Here is an 18,838-nt window from a genome sequence, read left to right as displayed (position 1 = left end):
TTGTGCACTAATAATAATGCAGACAGGGGATATAGCGCACCCTGCACTAGCGCTTCACTTGTAATCTGTGCCATATGTGGTTGTGCACTAATAATTACATAGACAGAAGATACAGCGCACCCTACACTAGTGCTTCACTTGTAATCTGTGCCATATGTGGTTGTGCACTAATCCTAACACAGATAGGAGATATAGTGCATCCTGCACTAGTGCTTCACTTTTAATCTGTGTAATATGTGGTTGTGCACTAATAATAAGGCAGACAGGGGATATAGCGCACCCTGCACTGGCGCTTCACTTGTAATCTGGGTCATATGTGGTTGTGCACAAATAATAATGTAGACAGAAGATACAGCGCACCCTACACTAGCGCTTCACTTGTAATCTGTGCCATATGTGTTTGCGCAATAATCCTAATGCAGACAGGGGATATAGCTCACTTTGCACTAGCGCTTCACTTGTAATCTGTGTCAAATGTGGTTGTGCACTAATTATAATGCAGACAGGGGATATAGCGCACCTTGCACTACCGCTTCACTTGTAATCTGCATTATAATTAGTGCACAACCACATATGACACAGATTACAAGTGAAGCGGTAGTGCAAGGTGCGCTATATCCCCTGTCTGCATTATAATTAGTGCACAACCACATATGACACAGACAGGGGATATAGCGCACCCTGCACTAGTGCTTCACTTGTAATCTGTGTCATATGTGGTTGTGCACTAATAATAATGCAGACAGAGGATATATCACACCTTGCACTAGTGCTTCACTTGTAATCTGTGCAATATGTTTTTGTGCACTAATCCTAATGCAGAAAGGGGATATAGCGTACCCTGCACTAGTACTTCACTTGTAATCTGGGTCATATGTGGTTGTACACTAATAACACAGAGAGGGGATATAGTGCTCCCTGCACTAGCGCTTCACTTGTAATCTGTGTCATATGTGGTTGTGCACTAATTATAATGCAGACAGGGGATATAGCGCACCTTGAATTAGCGCTTCACTTGTAATCTGTGCCATATGTGGTTGTGCACTAATTATAATGCAGACAGGGGATATAGCGCACCTTGCACTAGCGCTTCACTTGTAATCTGGGTCATATGTGGTTGTGCACTAATAATAATGCAGACAGGGGATATAGCGCACCTTGCACTAGCGCTTCACTTGTAATCTGTGCCATATGTGGATGTGCACTAATAATAATGCAGACAGAGGATATATCACACCTTGCACTAGTGCTTCACTTGTAATCTGTGCCATATGTGGTTGTGCACTAATCCTAACACAGACAGGGGATATCGCTCACTTTGCACTAGTGCTTCACTTGTAATCTGTGCCATATGTGGTTGTGCACTAATAATAATGCAGACAGGGGATATAGTGCACCTTGCACTAGCGCTTCACTTGTAATCTGCGCCATATGTGGTTGTGCACTAATAATAATGCAGACAGGGGATATAGTGCACCCTGCACTAGCGCTTCACTTGTAATCTGTGCCATATGTGGTTGTGCACTAATAATAATGCAGACAGGGGATATAGCGTACCCTGCACTAGTGCTTCACTTGTAATCTGCGCCATATGTGGTTGTGCACTAATAATAATGCAGACAGGGGATATAGCGCACCCTGCACTAGTGCTTCACTTGTAATCGGTGTCATATGTGGTTGTGCACTAATAATAATGCAGACAGGGGATATAGCGCACCCTGCACTAGCGCTTCACTTGTAATCTGTGCCATATGTGGTTGTGCACTAATAATAATGCAGACAAGGGATATAGCGCACCCTGCACTAGCGCTTCACTTGTAATCTGTGCCATATGTGGTTGTGCACTAATAATAATGCAGACAGGGGATATAGCTCACTTTGCACTAGCACTTCACTTGTAATCTGTGCCATATGTGGTTGTGCACTAATAATAATGCAAACAGGGGATATAGCTCACTTTGCACTAGCGCTTCACTTGTAATCTGTGCCATATGTGGTTGTGCACTAATAATAATGCAGACAGGGGATATAGTGCACCTTGCACTAGCGCTTCACTTGTAATCTGTGCCATATGTGGTTGTGCACTAATCCTAACACAGACGGGGATATAGCTCACTTTGCACTAGCGCTTCACTTGTAATCTGTGCCATATGTGGTTGTGCACTAATAATAATGCAGATAGGGGATATAGCTCACTTTGCACTAGTGCTTCACTTGTAATCTGTGCCATATGTGGTTGTGCACTAATCCTAACACAGACAGGGGATATAGCTCACTTTGCACTAGTGCTTCACTTGTAATCTGTGCCATATGTGGTTGTGCACTAATAATAATGCAGACAGGGGATATAGCTCACTTTGCACTAGTGCTTCACTTGTAATCTGTGCCATATGTGGTTGTGCACTAATAATAATGCAGATAGGGGATATAGCTCACTTTGCACTAGTGCTTCACTTGCAATCTGTGCCATATGTGGTTGTGCACTAATCCTAACACAGACAGGGGATATAGCTCACTTTGCACTAGTGCTTCACTTGTAATCTGTGCCATATGTGGTTGTGCACTAATAATAATGCAGACAGGGGATATAGCTCACTTTGCACTAGTGCTTCACTTGTAATCTGTGCCATATGTGGTTGTGCAAACACTCACCCAGTGTGATGTTCTCTGACATCTTTGTCTGTTTGTCGATGCTGAGGATGCAGGTCCAGATCCCCATATTCACTAGATGAGGGGTCACATCTAAGGGCAGGCTATCCTCCTGCCTCTCAGCTCGGATTTCTCTGTCGTGTTTCCACTGAAGGACGCCATTGGTGATGCGGCAGCTTGTCTGGCAGTGTATTGTGGTGTTAATGTCTAAGGTGATAAGGACGCTGGGCGAAGCAGAGACTAGGGACACAAAGACACCTATTACAAAAGTCTACTCAGCACTGTGTAACATGGTGTTACGGTTACCCTTAGTCTCGCTGAGAGATGGACCGCTTAGTAGCCTGGATCCCTATTGCTAAAGAGGGGAGAAGCTGCTTTCCATAGTATTCTATATGAGTCTCGCAAATATAGAATAATCTCCCTTAGCTGCAGTACAGCTAGGATACCCTTCTGCCCACAAAAACGAGTCAACGCTGCGATTGAGGGTCAAAACAAGAACTCAGAACTGGGATGCCAGCCTGCTTTTTATTAAGGTTACATGCACACAGGGCACTCCCAGGGGGAGAGGGGGGGAAGCACAAAATCCCCCATCACACATTTAGATAGAGAGCACTGTCCTTTGACAGGCCACAATAGGATTACAGTACTTAAGATAACAAGTTTACAAGTTCATCTTATCAATTAGCAGTCTGGCTCCAGAGGTGATTAGACAATAGTTTCTAAAAGCTGAAAAAAAAGAGTTAACTCTTTATGAAATGAAACTTGTTACGGTTTTCTTGGAGCCCTTCTTAGGCGCTGGCTTGCTGGTTCAGGCATTGCTGCTGGGAAATAAGCTCTCCACAACAAAATAACTAATGCTTCTGTAACATTGCTCCCTTTCTGTGGAACACTCTGGCAGACACGGTCTGTCCCCTTTTCGGGGCAGACTAAGGCTGTCCAGACCGCTGGTTATGCGGGGCTGAGGTCGGTTTGTCTGGACAACCCGTCGGCGTTGCCATTCTGTTTCCCAGGTCTGTAAGTAATGGTGAAATTGAAGGTTTGCAACGATAAGCTCCAACGTAATAGCCTGCCGTTATCTCCAGAGACCCGGTTCAGCCACACCAACGGGTTATGGTCGGTGACCAGAGTGAACTCCTGACCATATAAATAGGGAGTCAATTTCTTTAATGCCCACACCAAAGCCAAACACTCCTTTTCGACCGCTGCATAGCTGACTTCGCGGGGCAGGAGCTTCCGGCTGATGTAGGCAACTGGATGCTCCCCTCCATCTTCGCCTACTTGGCTGAGGACGGCTCCCAGCCCGAACATGGAAGCATCTGTATGGACGATAAAACGTTTGTTAAGGGCTGGGGCCGCCAAGACAGGAGCGTTAATTAGAGCATTTTTGAGAGCCTGGAAAGCCGTTTCACAGTGGGGAGACCACAGGACCTGTCGAGGTAAGTTCTTCTTGGTCAAGTCAGTCAGGGGTTTGGCAAGTGTGCTGTAGTCTGGTACGAACCGTCTATAGTACCCTGCCGTGCCCAGGAAGGCTAGGACCTGAGTCTTAGTGATGGGGGTGGGCCAATTGGCGACAGCTTCTATTTTGGCCGGCTCTGGTCGCTGCTTTCCACACCCCACCCGGTGACCCAGGTACTGTACCTCGGCCATCCCAAAGTGGCATTTTTCTGGCTTCAGAGTCAGGCCAGCAGCCCGGATCTGATCCAGAACCATTCCCACATGAGCTAAGTGGTCCTCCCAGGACTCACTGTGGATCGCTATGTCGTCCAGGTAGGCGCAAGCAAAACTCTGGAAGCCATCCAGGAGCCTATCCACCAAGCGCTGGAATGTAGCTGGGGCATTCTTCATCCCAAACGGCATTACCCTAAACTGATATAAGCCGAATGGGGTGACGAATGCCGACTTGGGGATAGCCTCCGGGGCCAGAGGAATCTGCCAGTAACCTTTGCAGAGGTCAATAGTGGTCAGGTAATTTCCCCTGGCTATACGATCGAGTAGCTCGTCTACCCTGGGCATAGGGTAAGCGTCCGTCACGGTATTTTCATTGAGCCTCCGATAGTCTACGCAGAACCGGGTGGTCCCATCTTTCTTGGGCACCAAGACAACTGGGGAGGCCCAGGGACTATCGGAGGGCTCAATTACCCTGAGCTGGAGCATCTCATCGATCTCCTTCTTCATTCCTGTCCTAACTGCTTCGGGGATTCGGTACGGAGCCTGGCGCAAGGGAGCTTGTCCCGGAGTATCTACCTGGTGGGTGGTTAAAGTAGTGTACCCTGGCTTCGGGGAGAAGGTGAGGTGTTTGGACTGGAGGAGTTGGTTGAGCTGCTCCCTTTCAGTGGGGCTAAGTCGGTCCCCTATCTGAACCTGCGCCACTATACCTGTGGGGAGGCTCTTTTCTAATAGGTCTGGAATGGGTAAACTGTCGGGGTCTTCCTGAGGGGAACAACATACGGCCGTCACGTTCTCTGGTCGCTCAAAATATTCCTTGAGCATGTTTACATGGAATGTCTTTCTAAGATTGTTGTCGTGGCAGCTAGCTATCACATAAGTGGTGTCTCCCCTTTTCTCTACGATCTGGTAGGGACCCTGCCAGGACGCCTGCAATTTGTCTGTCTTCACCGGCTTAAGTACTAACACCTTTTGTCCTATGGTGAAGATTCTCTTTCGGGCCCCCCGATCGTACCATACTTTCTGTCTTCTCTGGGCCAACTGGAGATTAGCCCGCACGGATTTGGCTAATTGCTCCATTCGGTCCCTGAGTTCCAGCACGTATGGCACAACTGGGACACCGTCAGCCTCCATCTCTCCCTCCCAGTGCTCCCGGATCAGGTTTAGGGGTCCCCGTACCTTTCTTCCGTAGAGCAACTCGAAGGGAGAGAACCCTGTCGTTTCCTGGGGCACCTCCCGATAAGCAAATAGGAGGTGCGGCAGGAAGCGTTCCCAGTCTCGGTATTCCTGAGTGAACGTCTTGAGCATTTGCTTGAGGGTCCCATTGAACCTCTCACACAGCCCGTTCGTCTGGGGGTGGTATGGGGAGCTTAGGAGGGACTTAATTTTGCAAACCTGCCAGAGTTGTTGGGTCAATTCAGCCGTAAATTGGGTGCCTCGGTCGGATAGGATTTCTTTTGGAAATCCTACCCGGGAGAACACCTGTACTAGTGCATTCGCTACCGTATCCGCTTGTATGTTGGATAGGGCGACAGCCTCTGGGTACCTGGTAGCGTAGTCCACTACGGTAAGAATGTATCGCTTACCGGAGGGACTAGGGGTAGCCAGTGGTCCCACTAGGTCAATAGCAACCCGGCTGAAGGGTTCCTCTACAATGGGCATATTTACTAGCTGGGCTTTAGGGTGATCGCCTCGCCTTCCTACTCGTTGACACACATCGCAGGTGTTACAGTAAGTTCTAACGTCAGCGTGCACCCCTGGCCAAAAGAACGTGTGAGTAATGCGGTGTAGGGTACGGGTAACGGCTAGGTGGCCTGCTAAGGGGATGTCGTGGCCTATTTTGAGGATTTCTTGACGGTATTTGTGGGGCACTACCAGCTGTCGCCTACGCTGTCCCCTTTTCTCTGTCCAGCGGTATAGTTTCCCTTTTTCCCATAAGAATGTTTCGTTATCTGCCCCGCCCCCTCCGGTCTCTGCTCGTTCCCGGTACTTTTGTAAGGTCGGGTCAGTCTTAGACTCTGCCTCGAAAGCATCTGGGGTGTCCCAGGGTATGGGGCCTAACCTGTCAGGCAAGGTCGGGGTAGGTCTTACCTGTGTCTCCCGCACTGGTGAAAGCTCTCGCTCCGTCCGGGCTTGGGCCCGTGTAGTCACTGGGTCCGCCTCGTTGTTGCATACTGGAGCATAGGCAGAAGTCATGGGGCCCAAATCGTTGCCCAGTAGTACTTCGGCAGGTAAATTATCCATTAGGCCCACGTTCACAGCCCCCTTTCCCGCTCCCCAATCAAGATGCACTTTAGCTGTTGGAATTTTGTACACATCCCCCCCCGCCACTCTAACGGCCACAGTCTGTCCGGATCGCTTGTGCTCTGGCACCAAATGACTCTGTACTAGCGTGATAGTAGCCCCTGTGTCTCGCAATCCCTCGGTAGATCGCCCCTCGAGCCATACCCTCTGCCGATGGTGCTGGCGGTTATCTGAGGCAGCATATACAGGGTCTGCCTCGTGAAGCGGCCCCACATATCCCTCCGTAGGGGCCTCTTGGTTAACACAGAGGGCCCGGGCCGGACGATAGGACCCAGAGGGGTAATTGTAATTCCTGGGTGTCTGGTGCGTATTAAGGGGGCAGCTAGCCATGAAATGCCCTGGTTGCTTGCATCGGTGACAAGTCGGTCTGGGATGCTCAGAGCTGTTATTGGGTGGTCCTGAGTGTCGGATGGGCCCTGTGGGCACCGGGGCTCGGAATTCAGCACGAGGGGGTGCACGGTAAACCTCTCTGGGTTCGACCCGTGCTGGAGCTCGGTAGTTCATGGGTTCGTGAAGACGGGAGTCATAATGTTCATCGGCCAATTTGGCTGCTTCTTCTAAGGTAGAAGGCCGCCTGTCTCGCAGCCATTCCTTCCCTTGCTGTTCCATGCCATTATAAAAATGTTCTAAGAGAAACAATTGTAAAATTTCCTCCCCAGTCACCGCTTTACTTCCGCTCAGCCAGTGATTTGCCGCTCTCCGCATTCGGTGCGCCCATTCCATATGGGTATCGTTAGGCTTCTTTTCCGTGCCCCGAAACTGTCGGCGATACGTGTCCGGAGTTACAGCGTACCGTCGCAACAGTGTCTCCTTAACTAGCTCATACTGTGTCACTTCCTCAGCACCCAGAGTACGAAAGGCTTCCAGGGCTCGCCCGGATAGTTTCCCAGACAATATCGTGGGCCACTCTCTGTTGGGAATCTGGTGCAGGGCACATTGCCTTTCGAAGTCCGCCAAATATTCATCAATCCCTGTCTCGCTCTCTAGGAAGGGTCGAAATGCCGCATAGGGTATCTTGGGCCTCCCAGCATTTTCGACAGGGATGATTACCTGCGGGGCTTCAGCATTGCGGTGTGCGTTTGCTAGGTTGAGTTCGTGGGCTCGAGTCTCTCGTATATCCTCGTCCGCCTCCGCCATCAACTGCTGTACCAATTCCATGGAGGGGTTCGGCCCGTATAATGAGAGCCTTTCCCGAACAATCCTGGTTTTTTCGTCACTAATCGTGGTCGGTGTTTCCGCCATTGTGAAGCTCTGATCCAGTTCGGTCAATTCTGCGATCAGCTCTCTCCTCGGCCGGTTGCTGGCGTACCCCCCTCTGCTTTCAAGTAAATCCTTTAGGGTTGTACGCTTCAATTTTTCGTAAGCGCTCTCCATCCGTTCTGTACCTCTCCTAGGAAATCCAGGAAAATCCCGCCGCTGCCGCCAAATGTTACGGTTACCCTTAGTCTCGCTGAGAGATGGACCGCTTAGTAGCCTGGATCCCTATTGCTAAAGAGGGGAGAAGCTGCTTTCCATAGTATTCTATATGAGTCTCGCAAATATAGAATAATCTCCCTTAGCTGCAGTACAGCTAGGATACCCTTCTGCCCACAAAAACGAGTCAACGCTGCGATTGAGGGTCAAAACAAGAACTCAGAACTGGGATGCCAGCCTGCTTTTTATTAAGGTTACATGCACACAGGGCACTCCCAGGGGGAGAGGGGGGGAAGCACAAAATCCCCCATCACACATTTAGATAGAGAGCACTGTCCTTTGACAGGCCACAATAGGATTACAGTACTTAAGATAACAAGTTTACAAGTTCATCTTATCAATTAGCAGTCTGGCTCCAGAGGTGATTAGACAATAGTTTCTAAAAGCTGAAAAAAAAGAGTTAACTCTTTATGAAATGAAACTTGTTACGGTTTTCTTGGAGCCCTTCTTAGGCGCTGGCTTGCTGGTTCAGGCATTGCTGCTGGGAAATAAGCTCTCCACAACAAAATAACTAATGCTTCTGTAACACATGGATATACAGAGTATCTTAGCTGCTATTTCTTCTGACAATAACAAAACGATTCTCCCGTCACAAGCTTCACTGACCACCTGACTCTATATAACAACCCATTCTGACCCCCTGACCCTGTATATAACATCCCAGTCTGACCCCCTGACCCTGTATAACATCCCAGTCTGACCCCCTGAGCCTGTATATAACATCCCAGTCTGACCCCCTGACCCTGTATAACATCCCAGTCTGACCCCCTGACCCTGTATATAACATCCCAGTCTGACCCCCTGACCCTGTATAACATCCCAGTCTGACCCCCTGACCCTGTGTATAACATCCCAGTCTGACCCCCTGAGCCTGTATATAACATCCCAGTCTGACCCCTGACCCTGTATATAACATCCCAGTCTGACCCCCTGACCCTGTGTATAACATCCCAGTCTGACCCCCTGACCCTGTATATAACATCCCAGTCTGACCCCCTGACCCTGTATAACATCCCAGTCTGACCCCCTGACCCTGTATAACATCCCAGTCTGACCCCATGACCCTGTATAACATCCCAGTCTGACCCCCTGACCCTGTGTATAACATCCCAGTCTGACCCCCTGACCCTGTGTATAACATCTCAGTCTGACCCCCTGACCCTGTGTATAACATCCCAGTCTGACCCCCTGACCCTGTATAACATCCCAGTCTGACCCCCTGACCCTGTATAACTTCCAAGTCTGACCCCCTGACCCTGTATAACATCCCAGTCTGACCCCCTGACCCTGTGTATAACATCCCAGTCGGACCCCCTGACCCTGTATAACATCCCAGTCTGACCCCCTGACCCTGTGTATAATATCCCAGTCTGACCCCCTGACCCTGTGTATAACATCCCAGTCTGACCCCATGACCCTGTGTATAACATCCCAGTCTGACCCCCTGACCCTGTATAACATCCCAGTCTGACCCCCTGACCCTGTATATAACATCCCAGTCTGACCCCCTGACCCTGTGTATAACATCCCAGTCTGACCCCCTGACCCTGTATATAACATCCCAGTCTGACCCCCTGACCCTGTATATAACATCCCAGTCTGACCCCTGACCCTGTATATAACATCCCAGTCTGACCCCCTGACCCTGTATATAACATCCCAGTCTGACCCCTGACCCTGTATAATATCCCAGTCTGACCCCCTGACCCTGTATATAACATCCCAGTCTGACCCCCTGACCCTGTATAACATCCCAGTCTGACCCCCTGACCCTGTGTATAACATCCCAGTCTGACCCCTGACCCTGTATATAACATCCCAGTCTGACCCCCTGACCCTGTATAACATCACAGTCTGACCCCCTGACCCTGTGTATAACATCCCAGTCTGACCCCCTGACCCTGTGTATAATATCCCAGTCCGACCCCCTGACCCTGTGTATAACATCCCAGTCTGACCCCCTGACCGTGTGTATAACATCCCAGTCCGACCCCCTGACCCTGTGTATAACATCCCAGTCTGACCCCCTGACCCTGTATAACATCCCAGTCTGACCCCCTGACCCTGTATATAACATCCCAGTCTGACCCCCTGACCCTGTGTATAACATCCCAGTCTGACCCCCCTGACCCTGTATATAACATCCCAGTCTGACCCCCTGACCCTGTATATAACATCCCAGTCTGACCCCTGACCCTGTATATAACATCCCAGTCTGACCCCCTGACCCTGTATATAACATCCCAGTCTGACCCCTGACCCTGTATAATATCCCAGTCTGACCCCCTGACCCTGTATATAACATCCCAGTCTGACCCCCTGACCCTGTGTATAACATCTCAGTCTGACCCCCTGACCCTGTATAACATCCCAGTCTGACCCCCTGACCCTGTGTATAACATCCCAGTCTGACCCCTGACCCTGCATATAACATCCCAGTCTGACCCCCTGACCCTGTATAACATCCCAGTCTGACCCCCTGACCCTGTGTATAACATCCCAGTCTGACCCCCTGACCCTGTGTATAACATCCCAGTCTGACCCCCTGACCCTGTGTATAACATCCCAGTCTGACCCCCTGACCCTGTATATAACATCCCAGTCTGACCCCCTGACCCTGTATAACATCCCAGTCTGACCCCCTGACCCTGTATATAACATCCCAGTCTGACCTCCTGACCCTGTGTATAACATCCCAGTCTGACCCCCTGACCCTGTGTATAACATCCCAGTCTGACCCCCTGACCCTGTGTATAACATCCCAGTCTGACCCCCTGACCCTGTGTATAACATCCCAGTCTGACCCTCTGACCCTGTATATAACATCCCAGTCTGACCCCCTGACCCTGTATAACATCCCAGTCTGACCCCCTGACCCTGTATATAACATCCCAGTCTGACCCCCTGACCCTGTATATAACATCCCAGTCTGACCCCCTGACCCTGTATATAACATCCCAGTCTGACCCCCTGACCCTGTATATAACATCCCAGTCTGACCACCTGACCCTGTGTGTAACATCCCAGTCTGACCCCCTGACCCTGTATAACATCCCAGTCTGACCACCTGACCCTGTGTATAACATCCCAGTCTGACCCCCTGACCCTGTATAACATCTCAGTCTGAACCCCTGACCCTGTATAACATCCCAGTCTGACCCCCTGACCCTGTGTGTAACATCCCAGTCTGACCACCTGACCCTGTGTATAACATACCAGTCTGACCCCCTGACCCTGTATAACATCTCAGTCTGAACCCCTAACCCTGTATATAACATCCTAGTCTGACCACCTGACCCTGTTTGTAACATCCCAGTCTGACCCCCTGACCCTGTATAACATCCCAGTCTGACCACCTGACCCTGTGTATAACATCCCAGTCTGACCCCCTGACCCTGTGTATAACACCCCAGTCTGACCCCCTGGCCCTGTATAACATCTCAGTCTGAACCCCTGACCCTGTATAACATCCCAGTCTGACCCCCTGACCCTGTGTATAACATCCCAGTCTGACCCCTGACCCTGTATATAACATCCCAGTCTGACCCCCTGACCCTGTATAACATCCCAGTCTGACCCCCTGACCCTGTGTATAACATCCCAGTCTGACCCCCTGACCCTGTGTATAACATCCCAGTCTGACCCCCTGACCCTGTGTATAACATCCCAGTCTGACCCCCTGACCCTGTATATAACATCCCAGTCTGACCCCCTGACCCTGTATAACATCCCAGTCTGACCCCCTGACCCTGTATATAACATCCCAGTCTGACCTCCTGACCCTGTGTATAACATCCCAGTCTGACCCCCTGACCCTGTGTATAACATCCCAGTCTGACCCCCTGACCCTGTGTATAACATCCCAGTCTGACCCCCTGACCCTGTGTATAACATCCCAGTCTGACCCCCTGACCCTGTATATAACATCCCAGTCTGACCCCCTGACCCTGTATAACATCCCAGTCTGACCCCCTGACCCTGTATATAACATCCCAGTCTGACCACCTGACCCTGTGTGTAACATCCCAGTCTGACCCCCTGACCCTGTATATAACATCCCAGTCTGACCACCTGACCCTGTGTATAACATCCCAGTCTGACCCCCTGACCCTGTATAACATATCAGTCTGAACCCTTGACCCTGTATAACATCCCAGTCTGACCCCCTGACCCTGTATAACATCCCAGTCTGACCCCCTGACCCTATATAACATCCCAGTCTGACCACCTGACCCTGTATAACATCCCTGTCTGACCACCTGACCCTGTGTATAACATCTCAGTCTGACCCCCTGACCCTGTGTATAACATCCCAGTCTGACCCCCTGACCCTGTATATAACATCCCAGTCTGACCCCTGACCCTGTATAATATCCCAGTCTGACCCCCTGACCCTGTATATAACATCCCAGTCTGACCCCCTGACCCTGTGTATAACCTCTCAGTCTGACCCCCTGACCCTGTATAACATCCCAGTCTGACCCCCTGACCCTGTGTATAACATCCCAGTCTGACCCCTGACCCTGTATATAACATCCCAGTCTGACCCCCTGACCCTGTATAACATCCCAGTCTGACCCCCTGACCCTGTGTATAACATCCCAGTCTGACCCCCTGACCCTGTGTATAACATCCCAGTCTGACCCCCTGACCCTGTGTATAACATCCCAGTCTGACCCCCTGACCCTGTATATAACATCCCAGTCTGACCCCCTGACCCTGTATAACATCCCAGTCTGACCCCCTGACCCTGTATATAACATCCCAGTCTGACCTCCTGACCCTGTGTATAACATCCCAGTCTGACCCCCTGACCCTGTGTATAACATCCCAGTCTGACCCCCTGACCCTGTGTATAACATCCCAGTCTGACCCCCTGACCCTGTATATAACATCCCAGTCTGACCCCCTGACCCTGTATAACATCCCAGTCTGACCCCCTGACCCTGTATATAACATCCCAGTCTGACCCCCTGACCCTGTATATAACATCCCAGTCTGACCCCCTGACCCTGTATATAACATCCCAGTCTGACCACCTGACCCTGTGTGTAACATCCCAGTCTGACCCCCTGACCCTGTATAACATCCCAGTCTGACCACCTGACCCTGTGTATAACATCCCAGTCTGACCCCCTGACCCTGTGTATAACATCCCAGTCTGACCCCCTGACCCTGTATAACATCTCAGTCTGAACCCCTGACCCTGTATAACATCCCAGTCTGACCCCCTGACCCTGTGTGTAACATCCCAGTCTGACCCCCTGACCCTGTATAACATCCCAGTCTGACCACCTGACCCTGTGTATAACATCCCAGTCTGACCCCCTGACCCTGTATAACATCTCAGTCTGAACCCCTAACCCTGTATATAACATCCTAGTCTGACCACCTGACCCTGTTTGTAACATCCCAGTCTGACCCCCTGACCCTGTATAACATCCCAGTCTGACCACCTGACCCTGTGTATAACATCCCAGTCTGACCCCCTGACCCTTTGTATAACACCCCAGTCTGACCCCCTGACCCTGTATAACATCTCAGTCTGAACCCCTGACCCTGTATAACATCCCAGTCTGACCCCCTGACCCTGTGTATAACATCCCAGTCTGACCCCTGACCCTGTATATAACATCCCAGTCTGACCCCCTGACCCTGTATAACATCCCAGTCTGACCCCCTGACCCTGTGTATAACATCCCAGTCTGACCCCCTGACCCTGTGTATAACATCCCAGTCTGACCCCCTGACCCTGTGTATAACATCCCAGTCTGACCCCCTGACCCTGTATATAACATCCCAGTCTGACCCCCTGACCCTGTATAACATCCCAGTCTGACCCCCTGACCCTGTATATAACATCCCAGTCTGACCTCCTGACCCTGTGTATAACATCCCAGTCTGACCCCCTGACCCTGTGTATAACATCCCAGTCTGACCCCCTGACCCTGTGTATAACATCCCAGTCTGACCCCCTGACCCTGTGTATAACATCCCAGTCTGACCCCCTGACCCTGTATATAACATCCCAGTCTGACCCCCTGACCCTGTATAACATCCCAGTCTGACCCCCTGACCCTGTATATAACATCCCAGTCTGACCCCCTGACCCTGTATATAACATCCCAGTCTGACCACCTGACCCTGTGTGTAACATCCCAGTCTGACCCCCTGACCCTGTATATAACATCCCAGTCTGACCACCTGACCCTGTGTATAACATCCCAGTCTGACCCCCTGACCCTGTATAACATCTCAGTCTGAACCCTTGACCCTGTATAACATCCCAGTCTGACCCCCTGACCCTGTATAACATCCCAGTCTGACCCCCCTGACCCTATATAACATCCCAGTCTGACCACCTGACCCTGTATAACATCCCTGTCTGACCACCTGACCCTGTGTATAACATCTCAGTCTGACCCCCTGACCCTGTGTATAACATCCCAGTCTGACCCCCTGACCCTGTATATAACATCCAAGTCTGACCCCCTGACCCTGTATAACATCCCAGTCTGACCCCCTGACCCTGTATAACATCCCAGTCTGACCACCTGACCCTGTGTATAACATCCCAGTCTGACCCCCTGACCCTGTATAACATCCCAGTCTGACCCCCTGACCCTGTATAACATCCCAGTCTGACCCCCTGACCCTGTATAACATCTCAGTCTGACCACCTGACCCTGTATATAACATCCCAGTCTGACCATCTGACCGTATATAACATCCCAGTCTGATGACCTGACCCTGTGTATAACATCTCAGTCTGACCCCCTGACCCTGTATAACATCTCAGTCTGACCCCTGACCCTGTATAACATCCCAGTCTGACCCCCTGACCCTGTATAACATCCCAGTCTGACCCCCCCTGTATAACATCCCAGTCTGACCCCCTGACCCTTTGTATAACATCCCAGTCTGACCCCCTGACCCTGTGTATAACATCCCAGTCTGACCACCTGACCCTTTGACAGAGCATACAATTTTAAAAACAAAATTTATGCTTACCTGATAAAATTTCTTTCTTTCCGGACATGAAGAGTCCACAACGTCATTCCAATTACTAGTGGGATATTCAACTCCTGGCCAGCAGGAGGAGGCAAAGATGTTAAGTGCAACTTCCCTTACCCATAATACCCAGTCATTCAGCCGAAGAAAAGTGTAAAAAAGAAACACAAGGGTGAAAAGGTACCTGAGGTTTACTCAAAAAAACTGCCAACTATAATTAAAAAGAGGGCAGGGTTGTGGACTTTCCATGTCTGGAAAGAAAGAAATTTATCAGGTAAGCATAAATTTTGTTTTCTTTCCTATGACATGGAGAGTCCACATCATCATTCCAATTACTAGTGGGAACCAATACCCAAGCTAGAGGACACAGAATGAACAGGGAGGGAGAAAAAGACAGAAGGACTTAAACAGAAGGCACCACCGCTTGAAGAACCTTTCTCCCAAAGTAAGCCCCAGCCGAGGCAAAAGTATCACATTTGTAGAATTTGGAAAAAGTATGCAGAGAGGACCATGTTGCCGCCTTGCAAATCTGTTCCACAGAAGCTTCATTTTTGAAACCTCAAGAAGAGGAGACAGCCCTACTGGAATAAGCCGTAATTATCTCAGGAGGCTGCTGTCCAGCAGTCTCATGAGCCAAAGGAATCAAACTTCTCAACCAAAGAGACAGAGTAGAAGAAGTGGCCTTCTAACCTTACACTTTCCAGAGAAAGCAACAAACAGGGCAGAAAATTGCCTAAAATCTTTAGTACCTTTTAAAGAAAAATTTTAGAGCCTGTACAACATCCAAATTATGCAAAAGATGTTCCTTATGAGAAGAAGGATTAGGAAAAAAAGAAGGAACAACAATTTTCTGATTAATGTTTCGATCCAACACCACCTTAGGGAGAAACCCCAATTTAGTACGAAGGACCGCCTTATCTGCATAAAAAATAAGATACAGGGAATCACACTGCAGAGCTGAAAGCTCAGAGACTCTGCAAGCGGACGAAATAGCAAGGGGAAACAAAACCTTCCAAGATACCTTTATATCCACATCATGCATTTGCTCAAACAGAGCCTGCTGCAAAACTTTAAGAACTAGGCTAAGGCTCCATGGGGAAGCAACAGGTTTAAACACAGGCCTGATTCTAACCAGGGCCTGAACAAAAGCTTGGACATATGGTAAGTCTGCCAGACGTTTGTGCAAAAGGATAGATAACGCAGAAATCTGACCCTTTAGAGTACTGACCGACAAACCCTTTCCCAGGCCATCCTGAAGAAAAGATAAAATCCGGGGAATCCTCACCGGGCTCCAGGAGAACCCTTAAGATTCACACCAATAAAGATATTTCTGCCATATCTTATGGTAAATCTTGCGAATAACTGGTTTGCGAGCCTGAAGCATAGTTTCAAGGACCCCTTCAGAAAAAACACGTCTAGACAGAACTAGGCCTTCAATCTCCAAGCATTCAGCTGCAGAGAATCTAGGTTTGGATGGAGGAAAGGACCCTGAATTAGAAGGTCCTTCCTCAAAAGTAACCTCCAAGGAGGTAGAGATGATATCCATACCAGATCCGCAAACCAGATCCTGCGAGGCCATGCAGGAGCTATTAGGATCACTGATACTCTCTCCTGTTTGATACGAGCAATGACTCGTGGAAGGAGAGCAAACATAGGAAAAAGATATTCCAGAGAGAACATCCAAGGAGGAACCACTAGAGCATCTATCAGAACGGCCTAGGGATTTCTTGACCTTGAACCGTACTTTGGAACCTTGGCGTTTTGGCGGGGCGGCATCAGATCCAACTATAGAACTCCCCATCTGAGGGTTATCTGAGAGAACACTTCCGGATGGAGAGCCCACCCCCCGGGATAAAAAGTCTGCTCAGAATGTCCACTTCCCAGTTATCCACACCTGGAATGTGGATGGTCTTTAGAAGGCAACCATGAGCTTCCGTCCACTGCAGAATGTGAGTCACCTTCTTCATGGCTAAGGAACTCTGAGTCCCTCCCTGGTGGTTGATGTAAGCCACTGAGGTGATGTTGTCTGACTGAAATATGATAAACTGAACTCTTGATAAAGGCCACCTGGGCCGAAACCGGTAGAGAGTTCACTGTTACTTTGACATTTGTTTGGAACTTTTAAACAACACTGCATTTAGGAGTCCTCGGCTCAAATCACTTTTGAGTTAGTGATTGGCAGGATCTTGCAGTTTATTTGAACTTAGAACAGACACTGTCTGTCAGGAAATCCATTATTTTACACAGACGCTGTCTGTAGAAAGTCACTACAGCCTCTGCATTGCTTCATCACCTGTGGGAAACTACCAATTAGACGCTGTCTTTCTGGAATACCAAAACACACACAGACGCTGTCTGTTGGAATTGCAGCACTCAATTACAGATGCTGTCTGTTGAAATTATCGCTTATAGTTACCCACCAATCCTAAGATTTGGTTTTTGAGCTGACTCAGCTGTCACTCTTTCCTCCTACGACACACTCTGGAGTGAATTACACGATCTACGTTCTCCACCTAACCTGCAAAATCATCAGAATCAACGCTTTTTTAGCCTTGTTCTTTTATTAACATTTGTTGAATTGTTGAAAGATATAACTGCTCATCCTCCCAAAAGGATTGTTTGGGCTCCTGGTCTATTAAGGTACTGTTTACGGTTATTTAACCACCGTTGTAAGAGACATTATTTTAGACAATGCACTTCTAATCTTATAGATTTTTTAGATATTGCTGTTATTTTAATTTTTGCACATATTGATCCAAAACTAATCTAACTCAATGCCATCTAACTCAATGCCATTTTAATTTTTAGTTGTTAGTTAATACCTTGCAAGGTTTAGTGTTTTTAATGTTTATATGAATTTACTCACCTGCATATTAAAGTGTTTACATTTTTAAACAGAGCTTTAGGTCTCTTTTAATCCTCTATATGATAGCAGCAACTGGATTCCACAGCACCAATAATAAGGAAAAAAGTTTTTCAACTTTAAAGCATTTATTGATCCTTTTAGATTTTAGCTTTCATAAAGCATAGGCACACAGCAGCAAACGCGTTATGCTTTATGAAAGCTAAAAGGATCAATAAATGCTTTAAAGTTTAAAAACTTTTTTCCTTATTATTGGTGCTGTGGAATCCAGTTGCTGCTATCTTACAGAGAGGTGTTAGCAGTAGCCCTCTACCACGTGCATCAGGTGTGTGCTGTTTGCCAAATTTGAACTGTTAATCCTCTATATAGTATAACAGTTATCATAAATGATCACATTTTATACTATCTCATTTAGTGCACACCTTATATATTAGGTATCATACACATTTTTTATACATTATCACATATTTTATTTTCTCAATTTGCTATTAATTTAGCACTCACCTTATTGTTTGTTTTCATCGAACTGGACTAAAGACAGTTGAGGCCACACTAATAGGGCATTGTAGATAGCTCTTAACTCCAAGGTGTTTATGGGAAGAGAGGACTCTTCCCGAGACCACAGGACCTGAGCCTTTAGAGAACTCCAAACAGCTCCTCAGCCTGACAGGCTGGTGTCCATAGTCACAATCTCCCAGGAAGGTCTCAGGAAGCAAGTGCCCTGAGACATCCACCACGAGAGAGAATCTCTTGTTGGGGGTTCCAGACATATCCTCTGTGACAAATTTGATGGAGCATGCAAAGCTGCAGCAGTCGCAGATGGAACCAAGCAAAAGGGATGATGTCCATGGATGCCACCATCAGACCAATCAC

At 48.8% G+C, this 18,838-nt stretch overlaps 1 protein-coding gene across 1 annotated transcript in view; it reads right to left on the bottom strand.

The window, feature by feature from the left end:
- The window catches only part of LOC128640345 (uncharacterized), a 176,093-nt gene that overhangs the window by 136,678 nt on the left and 20,577 nt on the right, over nucleotides 1-18,838 (bottom strand). The window contains exon 2 of the mRNA XM_053692842.1: nucleotides 2,653-2,889. Coding sequence (XP_053548817.1) covers nucleotides 2,653-2,889 — 237 coding nt within the window. The remainder of the gene's footprint in view (nucleotides 1-2,652; nucleotides 2,890-18,838) is intronic.

Source organism: Bombina bombina, chromosome 9 (genome assembly GCF_027579735.1).
Source record: "Bombina bombina isolate aBomBom1 chromosome 9, aBomBom1.pri, whole genome shotgun sequence".
Classification (NCBI taxonomy): Eukaryota; Metazoa; Chordata; class Amphibia; order Anura; family Bombinatoridae; genus Bombina; species Bombina bombina.
The sequence above is the reverse complement of the archived record's forward strand: the minus strand, read 5'-3'. Positions and strand labels throughout refer to the sequence as shown.